Source organism: Zosterops lateralis (genome assembly GCF_965231275.1).
Source record: "Zosterops lateralis genome assembly, chromosome: 1".
NCBI classification, from domain to species: Eukaryota; Metazoa; Chordata; class Aves; order Passeriformes; family Zosteropidae; genus Zosterops; species Zosterops lateralis.
Genome location: NC_139762.1, coordinates 20047973 through 20065890, shown reverse-complemented (window position 1 = coordinate 20065890; position 17918 = coordinate 20047973). Strand labels below are relative to the sequence as shown.

The 17918-nt window shown below is 37.1% G+C and overlaps 1 protein-coding gene across 9 annotated transcripts in view; it reads right to left on the bottom strand.

The window, feature by feature from the left end:
• The window catches only part of NEBL (nebulette), a 251730-nt gene that overhangs the window by 48697 nt on the left and 185115 nt on the right, over positions 1-17918 (bottom strand). For 7 of the 9 annotated variants that reach the window (XM_083861077.1, XM_083861071.1, XM_083861074.1 and 4 more), the window contains 5 exons: positions 12300-12407; positions 10679-10783; positions 6015-6122; positions 4953-5063; positions 1564-1674 (listed from right to left, as the gene is read on the bottom strand). The exons of the other annotated variants lie outside the window; for them this stretch is intronic. In XM_083861077.1, coding sequence (XP_083717203.1) covers positions 1564-1674; positions 4953-5063; positions 6015-6122; positions 10679-10783; positions 12300-12407 — 543 coding nt within the window. The remainder of the gene's footprint in view (positions 1-1563; positions 1675-4952; positions 5064-6014; positions 6123-10678; positions 10784-12299; positions 12408-17918) is intronic. 9 annotated transcript variants of the gene reach the window in all.

Below are 17918 nucleotides of genomic sequence, written 5' to 3'. Positions count from 1 at the left end.
GCTACAGTTATCCTCTAAAGTAAAGGGGAAGTTTAGTTCTGCAGAACATGTTGTAATAAGTTGGACCTTGGTGCCAGTCTAATTGAAACACATTTTACTTTTAAGAATATATTTTATTTATGACAAGACTACATGTTAGAAATTTAATACCATACAGAATTGCTTCCAGGGAACTTCCAGATCAGGAAGTTGTAATTTATTCATTTAATAGGTCCTTCCTGAGCCATAGCCATTAGGCAAGTGGCAGTCCTCATCCGTGATTGCTGCTTTTTGCCCACAACATAAATTATAAATAACCAATAACCTGAAAACAAAATTAATATTTCATCTTCAGCTTATCCAAGCAACGATATGTTCCTTGTTCATCAGCAAAGTATATTCAAAAGTAATATGGAAATATTATATACAATAGTTGTAGGATCTTTTATTAAAAAAAATATTCTCAGCCAGTGCTATTTCTACTACTATAGTAATAATCATCCAGTTTTCTATTCTAGTTCGTTTCTGACTGTGGAAAACTCTTATTTTTCAAAGCAAATACTTACAATACAAATAATTTTAAAATGCCCCTTACTTTTCTTGTTTGTTAATTATTTTTAGGTTGCACATTAGTAAGAAAAAGAAGGAATATATGTTTGTACTCAATACAATGGTTTGACCACTTACAAGACCATGAGCAAAAAGATTTTCAGTCTTCGATCTCTGTCTCACTCTGATGTGGAAATAAATGTTATAAAACAACTCTCTACTTCACAAACCACTTATTTTTACAGGAATTGTAAATTAACCTGTAGGAATACATCATCCCTCAATTCCTCTCTGCTAAAGGTGGGATGGCAGATGTTTCCTCTAAGCTTCGTATGGCATAAACACCAAGGAAAAGATAATCCCAGGATTTACAGCTATGTATTCCTGCACTTCTTCACAGTGGTCAAATTGGCCGTATCCATGGCATTCCCTCTGTTTTTTATGTATATGTGTATATATAGATACAGATATATGTGTTTGTGTGTACATGTGTGAATTAACATATATATAATATATCATAAATAAATAGAAACATAATATCAAATAGATTATATATATATATACACATAAATATATATATATACATACATATATATAAATAAAATTCTGAAATTATTCTCCAAAGGCATAACATGCAGCATGAGCTTCACCTTCCCTCCTCCCTCTCTACACCCTCCAGCCCTGCTGTTTCTTCCCAGAGACGGCCTTGGAAGTCTGGCAGACCACCTGAACCCATGTGCTGGGAAAGCCTCAGCAGAGCACAGCTCTAAATGCTGGATCTACTCACCCCACTAACAATCACCAATGACCTTTTACTTGCCTGAAAATCTGAATTATTTTTCCTGCATTGTTTTCTTACCCAGAGCTTTACTATATTTTTCAAGGAAAACAGAAATAGCCTTAGTTTCAATACTTACATATTTTATTGTAGATTATGTGAAAAAAAAAAAAAAGAAAAAAAAAAAAAAGAATCTTTTGAGTTTAACATAAAATGAACCTTCTGTGATATTAATAACCTTGAGTAGGATAACATACCTCATTTAGTATCTGAGCTGCATTTTTCACTCTAATCAAATCTGGTGTATCTTCAAACACTGTCATTCCTTTTCCTTTCATCCCTTCTTCCAAATCTTTTCGATACTCTTTCTAAGGATTAAAAAAAAAGAGAGAGAGATTTCACCACTTCTTATTTTGTGCAAGATCTTGAAAAGAAATGCCACTTATTAAACATCTGAAGAGTCTCTTTGAAATTTCTATGAAATATGAATTAGCTGAAGTACAGATTTCAGACTTAAAATAGAATTGGAAATCGAGAAATCAAAAGGAACAATGCTGAAAAAGTAAAAATATTTTAATGTCATCATCAATTTTTTTTGTGCTCTTGAAAACCAGCTGTGTCCTATACAGCACTAGCACACTGTTTAGGGGCCTTGTCTGTCTCTGGACAGATATTTTAACTGCAGGAGCATTTTCTTTCTGCAGACCAGTATGTGCCGAGCTGCAGATTTTACCTCAATTCCATTAACGGCATCCCAATCAGGATGGATTCCCTAAACACCATACTAGGACCTGTTAAAACAACCTCTTGATAAATTAAAATGTAGAAGCAATATTCCTACCATATCACTCCTGTGCCTCTTAGACACTGCAGTGGTATGACCTATCAACATTCAGCAAGTGCAGCCTCCAGAGTACCCAAATGTTCTGTATAAAATTCAAAGCACACTAGAACCTGCCCACAGACATTTCGTTCTTTTTGCTCTTCCCAGCTACTAGAGTGTTGATGTAAGCCTATTGAAGTTCAAGATCTTTAAGTTTTGTAAGGATTTTTAATTACTCTTTGCATCTCCATATGAGGGTTAGGCTTTTTTAAGCAAAAAAAATTAGAACATTGCACAAAATACTTATCAGAAGGATTTCCATAGACATTAATTAATTCTTCTTATTACATATTAAATTGCATAAGCAGCAGTGAGCACCTTTATCTCCCTATAAGCTCTTTATTTAAATAAAAGGAAACCAGATATTATTAAAGATGCTTCTCTTGATCATTAGAAGCATGTTCTACAACAAACAGGAAACAATTTCCTCTAATTTAGAACTATTTAACTCAGCTATCTCTTCTGAAGGAGTTCTAAATGTGGTCCCAGAGAAGAAAGTTTGTATTGTTACAAAATGTGAAATATTTGCAGAATTCTCTAAAGTGGGAAGTCAATAGAATGAACTGGAACACAGCTGACAACTGAGTAAAAAAAAAAAGTCATTGAACAATTAATTCATTTTTTACTCCAGGTTTTTCTTCTTGTTTCATGCAGTATCTATTCAAAGTTTATTACGAACCTTTATGGAAAAACACTGAGCTGCATCCTTGACTATAAAGAAATACATAATTTTTCTAATCATGAAAGATAATAATTAACTTTACCTAAGTAATCTTTGGGTTTCGAATATGTTCCTTGAATGTGGATATAAAATCATTAGAAATTCATATAATTATGCATTAATACCATTTTCATTTTCTCATTTTCTTCTCCTTTGACTTACAGACACGGTTCACTCCTTAAATAAGAAGGTATAAAACTTGAGGAGGTCATAATTAGAGAACATCTTAATGCATATAGCACTAAGGAGGGGAGCTGCATCAAAATTTCAGAGATGAACGTGTAGAGCTGCAGTGGTTCGGCTTTCCAATGGGTGCAGCTCGGCCAGCCCTGCCGCCACTACATCCAGGGGCTCCCTTTGCCAGAGGCGTGGGCAAACTCGACAACGGTGCGGATAGTGCGCAGAATAGAAAGGCGGGACTCTCAGGAGGTGCAACAAGGGGATGCGTGTCCCCAAGGCAGCGCTCCGAGGAGAGACGCTGGCCTCGAAATGGCACGGCTTTTTATTGAGTGGGTTCAGGGGTGGGATTGCGTGGGACCAATTACAACCTTTTGCCATCGTATAATGAGGCGATGCAGAACTTTTGAACTAATAAGAAGTAACTTGGGGAGGAGGAATACATGATGAGGGGGTGGGGAAGTTATATAACTTAAAGATTGACAGTTAACAGAAAAGTGGTAAACAACTATTATGGGATAGGGTTACCAGGACAACCAAGGTTTTGGCGGGAAGGTTTGGGGGGGAAGGAGAGTCTGAGGGAAGGAGAGAAGGAGAGGGAAGGAGAGGCCATCTTAAACAATAGTAATAAATACAAAATTATAAAACACAAATTATAAAACCAAACCGGAGCAGTGAAAACCCAATTGGAATTGAATTTAAGCACCACCACATAGAGCACACAATATAACTGTGTATACAGTACCCACTTCTTTGGGCATTTGGTGAGCAGCAAGACTAACTGAGTGAAATGACAGCATGATTTGCATTTTTCCCTAGTGAGAAGGCATATATGAGATGCACCACAGAATGCCACTGTACAAAACAGACCTAGCTTGAGACTTGCCTACCTGACAGTCAGGCTTATCAGAATAAATTATTTATTAGAGGATGAATAATAAAAAAATACCTTAAAAGATTTTTTTTTCTTTAACTATATGAAATCTAGCATAGACTGGAATAAGTTGTATAAAGAACAAGGAAAGTAAAAAAGTTCAAGAGTTTTAAATTCTAATGTGCTTTATTTGTTTTGTCAAAAAAAAAATCTATTCTTAATACCATAAATACAAGCAAGGTATTATTGGCTCCCAGACTCAAAGGCACAATATCTAGCAGCTGTACCCTTCTCTTCTAGCAGTTCTAGCTCTTTTAAATTCGGTCAAATAGTAACTATCATCCACAGAGCCAAAGGATACTCAAAACCTAACATGAAACCAATTATAAATAATAATATAAAGATATTAAGGGTAGAAGGATTCTCAGTTATGGAAAAAACAATTAATTTTTAGTGACACATACAACTGAAGAACATTTCACAAATCTTAAGGAAACAGTAGGCATACAGAAAACCTGTACCTTTTAATAAAATGGACTTAAAGCACTTATGTAATATCACAGTTCTATTATGGAATTTTGGTGTTCTCTATTTTTTATCTATAACATGTATGAGAGATAATTATTTCAATTAAGCTATTTATAAGTGACTCTATGACTTCAAGGCATCTATATAACCACAACAGGCTACCATAAATGTGAAATAATTATTCAAAGGGAAAAACTACCATCTAGACACCAGTGGAAATCCTTCCTTCCACCCCTTTATCTATCTGAAAAGAGAAGTGATAGTCTGAATCAAGTGTGCTGATCTTTATAATTTCCTTACTACAGGACTATTCAGAATACAAAATGATGTGAAGCAATTTTTACTTGTGAAGTGATTTGTATGTAGCTGCCAAGAAAATTATAAGTTACTCAGCAGCTTGTAGTGATGCTGCTTATTGCTCATTTACAACTTAACAATGGAAAAATAAATAAAAATCCTTTACCTCTTTCAGAAGATTAGTGACTTGTTTTATATGCAAGAACTCTGGGGTCTTGTCTAAATCCAGTGAAGGTCTTCCCTTGATCCCTTCTTCAAAATCTCTGCGGTACATTTTCTATTGTAGCAAAACCAACAATCAGTGGTACATACATATGCAATTCCAAGCATATTTCAGAAGAGAGATTGTAAATAGACCCAGAAATGAGCCCTACCATAAATTAGATTTCACACTAATAAGCAACTTCATTATGCATTTCATTACCTAGTTTATTTGTACAAACAGATACATTCTAGACAAAAATATGTGTACAGTATGTCCAAAGAGAATGTTGAACCTGATCTATGAAAGAAACGGTTTGCTTGGTAGAGAAAGAAGACAAATGGCACACAAGGTAATGGTTTAAAACTCATTAAAGTTTCTACCAAGAGGCTGAGATCATCTGTTTTCCATGACATAGCAAAACTAATGGAATCGAATTGCAGCATGGGGACACAGGTGTATCCATCTAACTCAGGATGGATGGTAATGCACTGGACTAGATTGTCCGGGAAGTCACAAAATCTCCATCATTTGAAGGGTTTTTTTAAAAAAATTAGAAAAACATGGTCTGATATAGGACAGCCAGTGCTGTTGTGGAGCCTGGGAACAGTCTTTCCTCCTTGATGAGTTTCCCAGGCTGGAAAGGCAGGAGGACGTTCAAGTTAAATCACGGGGTTGGACTGGGTTTTGCGGCTTCACTTGCTCCCACATAAGAACCATCCCTCCCCTAAAGATGGAAGTCAAGTGAAAATTTAAGAAGTTATTAATCTCTGATCTAGATGACCTCTTGAGCTTCTTCTCAACTAAATGATGTGTGTGTACTGTTAGTACCAATGGCCTTTTGAAAAAAAAAAAAACAAATTCACAAGAACTGAGCTACAGAATAGCAGAGATTACTCAGCAAAATTCTACCATATCCACAATTTACTCTCTGCTTTGTACATTTTCTTGACCAGAGTACAAGATGTCTGTTAACCTCTCTGTTGATCTAAATTTTACTTGTTCAAAAAGTACACTTTTACTTACCTCACTTTGCATCTTTTGAGCCTCCTTTGAAACTTGATACGTAGGTGTATCCACAAACTCCAGCATTGATCTGCCTTTAGATTTTTCATAATTTTCTTTGTACTTGACCTAGGAAAATTAAAATAAAGTCTGTTAACAGCTGAGAGGATATGAGACCTGATTGCTTGCCTTGGGAAGAAACAAATCCTGTCTTAGCCATACTCCTTCAATGTTTTGACTTGGAAGACTTCTCCCAAACTTAACCTGTTGGCGATATAGGGCAGTTAAATAAGGTAATTTTTTTGGAGTCATTTATTCCTTTTCTACACAATTCAGACCTAGAAATTGTGAACTTTGAAGATAACAGAAATAAGGAGCATCAATCACAAACCTTAAACTAATTGCATGGGTTTGGCCAAATGACCTGTCTAAACAGTTGACAGCTTTTTAATAGGATCCCCTGCTATGTTTCCATAAAACAACGTATTTTCTGTAACAGCAACAGAATCTGTTTCACAGCCAGGCCCCACAGGTCTTTCTTTCAGGCTCAGAAGCACCACTCTCAAATGCATTTTTTTTTTTTTTTTTTGTACCTGTGGAAGGAAGAAGGGAAGGAAAACTACTGCTTCAGTAGGGTCCCATCCTGCACCAACATACCAGGGACCACGACCTTAGAGCTGGCAGCAAAATCACAGTGAGAGTCACAGGGTTAAGATACCAAATTATTCCTTTATGCTAACTCACAAAGAGAATACGCTTTGTTTGGAAACCTGGAGAAGCCTTCTGAACTCATTCATTCACACTCTTTTGATTAAGCCTGGCAAACACATTACTTATCTCCATCCGTCAGTGTGGGGCATGATGGAATAGTCTGCACAAGCCTTAAAGGAAAGCAAATAGCTACAAATCAAAATATTACATTTATAGTGAGTAATGTAATTTAATTTCTATTTCTCTTCAAAAATAGTGATGTCTGAATTTCTCTTTCCCTGTCAGGCTTCTGCATTAGGCCTTGGGTCCTGCAAAAACATTCTCCTCTCCTCTCCTCTCCTCTCCTCATGGGGTGCTTCTGATTGAATTTGCACTGTACACCACTGAAACCTATCATGTGGTTTTGTGCATCATTTAATCACTGTTAAAATGCTGCACTTTTTTCTTTGCAAGATGTGTTTGTTTGTGGTTGTGTATACCTAACTTTGAAGCACTGCATTTTCTTTGAGATGGATTTGTTCTGCAGTGTGCAGGCTGAAATGGTAGAAACACTTGCTTTGCTTGAATGATTTCTTATGTTCATACTTAAACAAAGAAATTCCAATAATGTTTTTACAGAAAAAATACAGAATTTTTTTGAATTTAAATGCTATTTAAAATAAATATGAAAGAAAAAGCATAGAAGAAACTATATTTTAGTCCTACGAACTGGGGAGTTCTGTCAAATATAAATTTAAAATGTTGTGATGAAATTTTAAAAAAAAGGATATGATAAAAATAGTTTTGTACATTCCTAGAGAAAATGGTTGTCCTGCTAATCTAAAAGCCAGATGTTTCTACGTTCCATAGAAAACAAACATTATTTACAATTGAAGTGCAAAGAAACGCACACGATGGTCTGGGTTTGCCTCCTAGTGGAAAGAACTGTAAATGTCACACAACAAAATCACTTCAGTAGTGGAGACACATGAAAATTATCTCCATCTACAGATACTCATACTTTTACTCTATTCCTCAACTAATGGAATATTTTTTTTAAAAACTTCTATTAAATCAAATTAGCTAAACTTGTAACTTTTTGTACATTACCCTAAACTACAAACACCAGATTCAGTCACCTAAGTTCTATTTATTCACCCTGTTCATTGAAATGAAATATATCTAAGTTCCCCCTTTTTGCCTGTATTTCATTAGTATCTCAAAGTCTCCACAATAGGAACAGATTTAAAATGTGAAAAACACTAAACTAGCTGTCCTACATATATCAAAGTGTCAAACTTTGTGTCTCCATAGTTCATACCGGAATTACATATATATGTCATGGTTTAACCACAGCCAGCAACTAAGCCCCACACAACTCTTACATGCTTTACAACAGGGGGATGGGGTAGAGAATCAGAAGGGTAAAAGTGAGAAAATCTGTGGTTTGAGATAAGTTAAATAATTTAAATAAAATAATCTATAATAATAATAATCATAATCATCATCAGTAATAACAGGAAAATAACAAAAAGAGAGAGAAAGAAAGCTCAAGAAAAAAAAAAAAAAAGAAAACACAAGAGATGCAAATGAAAAAAAGTCACTTGCCACCAATCTATCAATGCTCAGCCTGTCCCTGAGAAGAAACCCCTGGCCAACTTTCCCCTAGTTTATACAATGAGAATGACACTACATGGTGTGGAATATCCCCTTGGCCAGTTTGGGTCAGCTGTTCTGGCTGTGTCCTCTCCCAGCCACGTCAATTGCAGGGGGCTGCATGAGAAGCTGAAAAGTTCCCGACTTAGTGTAAGCACTGCTCCGCAACAACTAAACCATCAGTGTGTTATCAACTCTGTTTCCATCCTAAATCCAAAACACGGCACTGTACCAGCTACTAGGAAGAAAATTACCTCCATCCCAAGTGAAACCAGGAAATACTGTATGAAGGGAAAATTCCACCTTGTCATTTTCTTCCTCATCAAAATAAGAAAACCAGGATGAGTTTGACCTGTCAAAATCAGTTTATTTATGTCCAAATATGCCTATCAAGCTTTCCTCTTAACTGATGGAATCTATTCCCATGGAAGTCGACTTGTATAACAGCCCTTGCATTGATATTACAGTATAAGTGCTTCATAAAGCTGCACACACTTCTACACTCTAGGTCAATAAGCAAACCCATTCATTCAATCAACAATATTAGTTTATGAATTTAATTAACCATAGAGGTTTCAATCTGTCACACTGGTGCAGGTGTAGCTATGTTATGTAGAAGATAATGAGAAACATAAAGTTCAATGGAGAAAGGTATACTGCAGGGAAACAACAAAACCTGGCAATTAGCAAGCAGCTTTGTGTTTCAGAAGGAGAAAATAAAAAAACCAGACCATACGACCAGTCTTTGGAAATCAGTTAACACAGGGAAGTCAGGAAGACTGTTTCTGACAATGGTGGCAGATTACAAAACAGATTTGGTGTAAGCTGTGGAGAGACAAGGAGAACACAAGGAATGTACTGGAAAAGGAGGGAGAAAGGCAGAAGAGTAAACCATGTTTAAATAAAAGCGATGGCATAGGGAGGTCAAATCTGAGAAGTACTGTGAAAATGGGATTTCTTTAAAAGACAAATATTTGGTGGAGAGTTTAGGGATTGGCGAAGCATTTCTCTTCTTGTACCAAATAAAAATACCCACCAGGATCCGGACAATGCAAAAATTATAGGCTTAGTGTTTACAGAGTGCTCAGATGAGCACATGGACATTATGAATCAACCCCTCCAGGACAAAAGAAAGAAATATAGTTTGCAAGATATGATCTGCCTTAAGGAAAAATCCAGGTTTCTCTATCCTTAGAGCTAAGATGATAAACTGATGAAGTCCATTCTGAGGGTGTTCATTTAACCAGCAAATAGACTGCCAATCTTACCATACTCTAGAAGGAAACTAGATTTGGGCCAAAACGTGCATGAAGAATGGAGGAAGAAAAAAGACTCCGACTCATTTATTATTCATACAAAAGGGATAGTCAGTGTTAGCTTCACAGAGGGAGTGAGAGAGAAAAAAAACAAGCTTCAGTTCTCAAAAAGTATAGCTGGATTATTTTATTTTAAACATAAGCTCTTAGGTCATTGTCCCTGGTATGTGTGAGGCACTGATTCAAAAGCTGACCCAGTATACTCCTACTCATTAGAGTTCATTATCTATGAAACACCCAACTCCTGCCAGCTGCAGAGCAACCTTCCTTCCCAACACCACTCACTCGTGCCTCCCCCCAGCAGTTCTGCAGGCCTGTTGAGTTTTCTGGAGTAAAGATGACAAATGCAGCTAACCAACCTACAGACATGCAGCACAGATGCTCTGGGGGTGGGAAAGGACCTTCAACATAGCACAGGAGCCAGGGGGTTCCTAGCTCTTCCTTCCTATTTCAAACCCCACCATGATCGTCTCTCACACCACCAGCCCCATCAAGGGGCATGTCTTGCTACATGGCAAAATGGAGCATATGCCTGTTATCTGATCCCGTGTAGGAAGACTCAGACAGTTAGGAGGGCATAAAAGTTTGGCCAGAGAAGCCCAAAAGTCAGCTAACACTCCAAAGGCTGTTCATTAAAAAAGCCCAAATATTAAACTAGCATAATGGTAATTTCTGTACAGAGACTTGCAGATGAAAGCAATATCTTAGACAAAATGAGATTTGCATAGAAAAAAAAGTATTTTAGGTCTTAGAACAAAGAAAAAAATAGACAATTTTTCAGATACATGAGAAGAAACACTCAAAATCAGAAGTCTGTGTGATTCTTCCACAGTATATATTATCTGTTGTAATAAATGCAATGTCTTCATAAAAAACTGTTTTTCTTCACTACACCCCTCATCTACAGCTACAACACTACTGCCCACTACATATGAGAGCAAAAATGGGTTTCCTACCGTGACTATACATAGTACATTCCTTACTAGCTATATTTTTCAGGTCGTTCTTACAAAGGCAACTTACATCACTCTGTGTTTTGCTGATATTTAAAGCATGGTTTAAATGCAGCAGGTTTGGTAGATCAGATGCTGGATCATGTAGGCTTTCCAAATCTTTCTTGTAGTTCACCTGGAAAAAGAATTCAGTTATGCAAACTAAAAATTAATAAAATAATTCACAGTTGTGTATTACAGTGTGACCATTCAGAAAGCGAAAACATAAAGTGCTTGCCTGAACAATCTCTCCCAGCCACTAGATGGTGGTCATCTACTATTATTTCAAAGAAAAGGAAAGAACAATATAGGACTCATTCTGCTGAGTAAGTACTTAGGAACTACTCAAACTTTTCCTCCAAAAAAAGGACACTTACAACAAAATCACACTTTGTATGACTTTTCAGGGTAGAATCAATTTTCTTCTTTTTTCCTCTTCCCTCCCTTCCCACCTCCCACTTAAATCAAGAGTATCTTCCTCAATACTTTGGGTCTATACATTTTAAACACTTTTAATTCTTATTCTTTTTTCCGTGCTTGAGGAATTACACTGTCCAATTTAAAATTTTGATATATAGCAGTTAAAGGGATGGGCTCCTGGATATTTTATCCAATATAGATTGCTTACAGCAAATATAAGCAATATGGTGACCCAAGGTGAAAGACAATCACTTAATGAAGCAGCAGAAAGAAACTTCCCATCAGCCAACAGTAGGATTTTCCATTCTTCTGAGACCTGTATGCCCAGCTTTGCAGGAAGAAAACTAACTGCCTTACCTATCTTGGATAAGAGATCTTTTAAACTAATACCTTTAGTCCTCTCCACATATGTATCATGTTTTTCACTTCAATTTGCCTATTCCTTTTAACTGCTACAACTGATTTTATTACAACACATTTAGATTTTGGAAATAATTACATAATCCTTTGTACCCTTTCCAGAGCCAGTCTTTCCTATTCCCATTGCATTGCCATTCCCCTCACACTTCAGAAATGCTGGAAAAAGAATGGAGTCTTGTCTTTTGGCTATCTGGAATCACAGCCTCAAAGAAGAGACCACATTTTTAGCATTAGACACACTTTTAAATATTCCATCCCAAGAGTGTTATCACTTGACATAGATGTTTCTGCAGGCTGGCTCCAGCAGCAGACACCCATTGCTGAACCTAGTGATCGCTGTATTTTAAAATACCATTGAGAACATCAATCAGAAGAATAAAGTATAAAAGACAGACATCCAAATCTGAACTGTTCATGTAACCTCTTTCTACAACCATTGGAGAGATGACAGCACTTTGCTCCTCTAAAGACAGACACCTCTAACAGGTGAGAAGAATTGACATCTATATCTGTTTATTTCTTTACTGAATAAAAAGGGACCAAGTGCGAGGCAAATAGTCAGAGTAAGAGGTCATACCTTTTGACACACAAAACTGAGATGAATCTCATCTAAAATGGCTATGAAAAGCTCTTCAGGCCCTCTGTCAGAAGCAGAGGAAGAAATGGATAATATGCTGTACCTGCTACACCCTGTATAGCAAAGACTGTAGCTCAGAGGAATTTGTAAGATGAAAAAAGAAATTCTATTTGAGAACAAATGTTAGGTTATTCAGGTTGTAAATACATGTAAAATACAAAGCCAATTAACTTACATCACTTGCCAAGGTGGATGCAATCTGTGCTTGCTTGAAGGAAGCACTGTCAAGAGGATTGTACTGGTGAGTCTTCATTTCCTTACTGAACTTCTCTTTGTATTTCACCTTTCACCAGAACAAACATGTCTAATATTAACATGCTGCACTTTAAAAAGGCAGAGAATTCAGACTACAAAGAAGCTTATTAAATGCAATTTCTTTATTCATAAATCTTTAAGCAAAGTTAAAAGAAGTTCAGTTTACCCACACCTAGTGACAGTCTTGTGTTGCTTTCGAATTAAGTTTTATGTATCTGAATTTTATTAAAATTTTAAGATTGTCATATGTGATTCCTGCTGCTGAAGGATTTATAAAAAGAAAACAGAAACAAAAGCATATGATTCACATGAGTAATCAAATAAAATAGAACTGTTTGACTAGCAATAATAATCTATTCACTGAGAATCATTCAATTCATAATTAACATCAAAATTGTGGTTTTAATGAAAAAAATTCTAAGGTGTATAAATTGTAACATTTGTAAAACAAATCACTTGTAAATTTTTCAACCACTTGAAAGTGGGAATTCAGAATCAAACTTCCCACCACCAGGTCCATGTGTCACTCCCACTATGCTGGATTGCCACCAGAATTGCCAGGTCTATTTTTAATTCTGCCAGAAACTTCCCATGAGACATTCAGGAATCCCTCTGTAGTATAGTCCTTTCTTGGGGATAAGCACCTCATTACAGTGCTAGAAGGCATAATTAAATGACTGCCTGCCATCACTTTCACCATCTTTTCTTCTCATTCAAAAGAAAAAGGGGTAATGACAACGCATTTAAGAGGAAATAAGCAATACATAAATATGGAGACAATAGCACTAAAATTAAATAAATCACAAAAATTCTGGAAAACATGCTTAAAAACTGAATTCAGAATCTGAAAATATGAAATTGAACAAACAGTATATCTCCCTCCTTTGCTCCCTTTGTGAGTAATCATCAAACATCTGGAGACTCTGCACAAATGTCTGCTTCTTTCCAACAGCTGGGCATAATGGAGGAGAATAAAGTTCAGTCTGAATTATTCTGCTTTCATGAATGTTAGGCAGACACCTGATATCTGAGCTTATGCAACATCCATTATAATTTACCATGCTCTGCACTAAATAAATACATGGATTTTCCCCTACTCCTTTTTTCTCTATTCCCACATGAATTTCTGATAAAGTGGTTAAGCCACCTCGAAAAATCCTCAAATTTTTTTTTCTCAGCCTTAGTGGGAAGAGGATTTTTTTCCTTTAAGGTTCTTCCTTGCCTCAAAAGACCCTCAACATCATTTAGCTCATGAAACCTCATTATCTTTGGCCAAAATGCCCACTATTTCATTAATCAGGATAACAAGAAACCAAAACTAAGCCACACAAACAGGAATTAGCCATATATGTTCAAGCACTACATTATTATTCCAGCCCTTAGGTTAATTTTTATAAGTAAGGAAATTATAAAATATTGTTACTTTTAAAGAAAAACTTTATCTGAACACACATTATGAACTTAATAATATTTCACACTAACAGTAGAAGAGAGTGTCTATTGCCTTCTGGTAGATTCATCTGGTTTATACTGTTTGATATTTGCCTTAGCATTGGATCAACTGCAAAAGCATATATCTGAATACAAAGACAAGGGCAAATCCATGCTCTGTATGAGCAGTGAAGGAATAAATCAGAGGGCATTTCTCTCTTAAAAGGTGTATCCAAAACTTGCCTTCTAATGAAAATCAGGCAGTGCTGTAATGTCATTCAAAAAGCCAGAGATCAAGTCAGGAGGGTGAGCAAAACTGTCTTTTACTCCTTTACTCACATCACAACACCAAGCATAAGACTTTAAATATCCAACTACTGCAGGCTGCCTTCTCCTGGCCAACAAATGGCCACAAACAGCACACACAGAGTGAATGCACAACACAGCAGTTGAAATTCTTGTTAAGTGGGAAAGCACTGGTGCCAAAAGGACCTCTCCTCACAACTGGCTTGCCATCTTCCAGCTGTAGCCATTTGATGCCACCATTTAAAAAAAAATTAGCAAGACATTTCAATCTAGAGGTTCCAGTGATGCATCCTCTTTAGTGTCACTTCAGATCATATTGCTGCCACTCAAGGACAGCAGAGGGACCAGTGAAACCAGTCCTCACAGGGCCCCGTGTCCTGATGCCAGTGTCAGGAGGGTCCCAAAATTAAAGGAGCCCCCCAGCCACCATGACTGTAAATGTTCTGGTGCAGTAGGGCTGTCTCACAGCTCCAGACCCTGCTGCCTCCCCTGGCTGCTCAGCTCATTGCCTTTGCTCCCCTCCCCATCGGACGGGTTGCTCTGGGGCAAAGTAGAGCCCACACAGTAATATCAGACAACCCTGGCAGTGTCCCCAGAGCACTTCCAGCAGTCATTTAGCTGACCTGTCATAGGGAATTTGTTGCTTTGAAAGCTACATAGATGTACACTTTCTCTTGTATCAACATTTTTCTGGTTCTTTCTCCCTTTTGAAAGGAAGCTGGGAGTGGGAGAGCATGAAGGAAGAAGAGCGAGCCCATGGATGAGTCATGGTGAAGGAAAGCACACAGTATTTATCATCCTTTTGAACAGGGTGAATACAGTTTAAAGAGAGGAAATATGCCTGAGAGAAAGAGTTCTGAATAAAAACAAGGAAGAAAAATACCACATACAATTTCTAAACCATCAGAACGGGGGAGGTCTTAGCAAGGCTAAAATATGGTGGAAGAGCAAACAAGTGGGAGTAGAATTGACAGTTGTTAGTGGACACTTATCTACAAATTTCATCATTAACCAAGAGCTTTACTTTAATAAGGGCTTAAAAGGATGGTTACTTATTTACCATCTTCATTAAAGTCTTAAGTTTGTTTGGTTTTTTTGAGATTATATAGTGGGGGTTAATTTAAAAGAAATGCATGGAGGTTGCTCTCTAAAGACTGCTTAAGAAAGAGCAGACTCTGCAGGCTTTTAACACAACAACATCCCTGAAAAACCAAACTGGAATTAAATAAGGCCTGGATAAACAAACTTCTCATTGGCCTTGCACAAAACCTATAAAAGTCAGAATTGCAGCTGGACAGAGCAGTGTCTTTTGAAGCTTAGCAGCAACATTCCTAAATCAAATCTGTAGTTCAAAGCTGTTCACACAGGGAGTGTTCAGTTTCAGAAGTGGATGACATCACCCACTGTTCAGATTTACAAAGAAACTACAAAAAATTGAATCATTCAATCACTGGGAACCCATGATGAAGGAGACACTTGCAGCTAAAGCATTTCCTTGTGACCATATGAAAACATCTTAAAAAAAGGAAAAAACCTGTCAGAGCACATATATATTGAAGGAAATGTAGCATAAACAAAGAGCAAAATTGAAATAGTCATTGCTAAAAGCAGAAGCAGAATTTAAAGCAAAGAAAGAAGGAGAAAATCCTAGGCTCTTTGGGTTGTTACTGAAAATCTGAGAGAAGGTGCATTTTGAAAAACATTCTACCACTAACAGTTTTATCCCTAAAACAATAAGCACCAGATTCAGCAACAAATATGAATATCCAAAATTATTCATCTTAAAACCAATTACTGAACACCATAAGAGGAATACTTCATATCAGTAGCTCTTTGAAAAACCTAACAAAACACATTAAAAAACAAAAAGAGGATATGACCAAGAGCTTGTTTTAATAAAAAAAAAAAAAAATAGAAAAAAATAGCCCAAATTATACAATGCACAGTCGGCAAATTGACAAGCTTCACGTTTTCACAAGGGCTAACACAGTTTCTGTTTTAAATTTCATTTAAAATCAACAGAAAAGGGTTACCACATGCTGTGGGTAAATATACTAGTTCTGGGAGCTATTATTTTTGCTGCTGTTGTTGTCAAAAGCTTTGTTAAATAAAAAATAAAAAAGGAAAGAAAGGAGAAAGAGAGAAAACAGTGATTTCTGTAAAGCCTTGAGTGCCAGTCAAACATTAACACTATTTTCTTCGCTTTGTTTGCTTTCCTGCTTGCCTTGATTGCTTTCTCCTTCGTTACACCCACACTGCCTGACCTCTTCTTGCTCCTGTTCTCTATACTCCCTAAATTACCTACCCATATGCACCACATTAAAACATGTTATCATCTTCTCTTCCCATTACATCCATCAGAATTGTCAACTTTGCAAATTTACTGTGAGGGTCAAATAACTAATATTTCTCTGGATGTCGCAGCTTATAGATTCATGCAATTAAGGGAGATCATCAACTTTCAACACAAAAAGTTTATGATCTTCCCATTTTCTGAGAAACAAATGGAAACTCTAAAAGCCAGAAAGTCTGGAGACAATAAAGAGATCATTAACTTTACTCTTTTTTAAATCTTGTAAGTGTTACAAGCCTGTTTCACGAACCTTGCATGAAGAGGACTGACATGACTGACCCATATTTAGATCTCTCTCTCTCCTCTAGCACAGGTGCATTCCTCATCCTGCCCCACACACCCTGCTCTTTGGACACAGGGGTCATCTTCATTTTTCTGTGCTCTTGATTTATGATTAGTGTGTCTAAGTGTTATAATGATTCAAATAATATATAAGAACATTAGACAACTCATGGCCACTGCCATCCCTCCAGAGGACTTGGGGGAATTGCTGAGTGCACCTCCCTGCTGCTGAGAGCTGCCCAGTATTTGCACCCTCTGTGCTGCTGCAGGCAGAATGTCAGGCTGAGGAGCTGCCTCCTGTTCTGAAAGCACAGTCACCCTCACACACACTGCAGAATAGACTGAGAAAAGAACAATACAAGAAAGGATCCCAAAACTTGGATCCAGGGCCAGAGAATGCAGAGTTTGGACCACCAAGGTTTAGTCTATCTTTATCTTCTTTACAAATAAACCAAACACAAGATACACTTTGTCAATTTCTCCTCCCTTCCTATCACACCTTCTGCACTATTTGGACTCTCTAAAGAAGTTAAAATTGCACAATAAATGCTGCCTTCCACAGAAGAATCTCAACTAGAACTGCTGCCATCCCAGTTCCTGGCAGTGAAGAGGCCCTATTATAAAGCATTTGCAGATGCAGCTTGCATTGTCCAAGACAAAAAGCACAACTAATAAAAATGAGATTAAAAGTGCATTGATGAAGCCTTCCATGGAGCTGGCTCATCAGCCTGCAGGACCCCATCATCCAGCTGATATTTTTCACTTGTGATTGTTGGCCACAGTCTCATGGGTACCAGGCTTGGGAAGACCGAGAGGGCTATTGGAAAGGGTTATGGTTTGGTTTCATTGGCAAAAACAGGCAGCTGCAAGCTCACTAGATTCTGAAATAGGCTGCAAGGACAGGAGTGTGTAGGCAGCCATTGAGTAGATATAAAGGACATTACACACTAAATTTAGATATGAACCCTTTTAAAACCATTGAACGTGTGGCTAAATGACAGTCCCACTTCCTGTAAATGACACTCAGGTCTGAGCAGCATCACCCTGGTTCTTTCTAGAAAGTACAGGCTGACTTCCAAGCCTGTACAATGCTGAACACAAAATAGTCTTAGCAGACTTGCCCATCAGCAGAGAAATGAGAACATGGTCTATTATAAAATAGAAGAC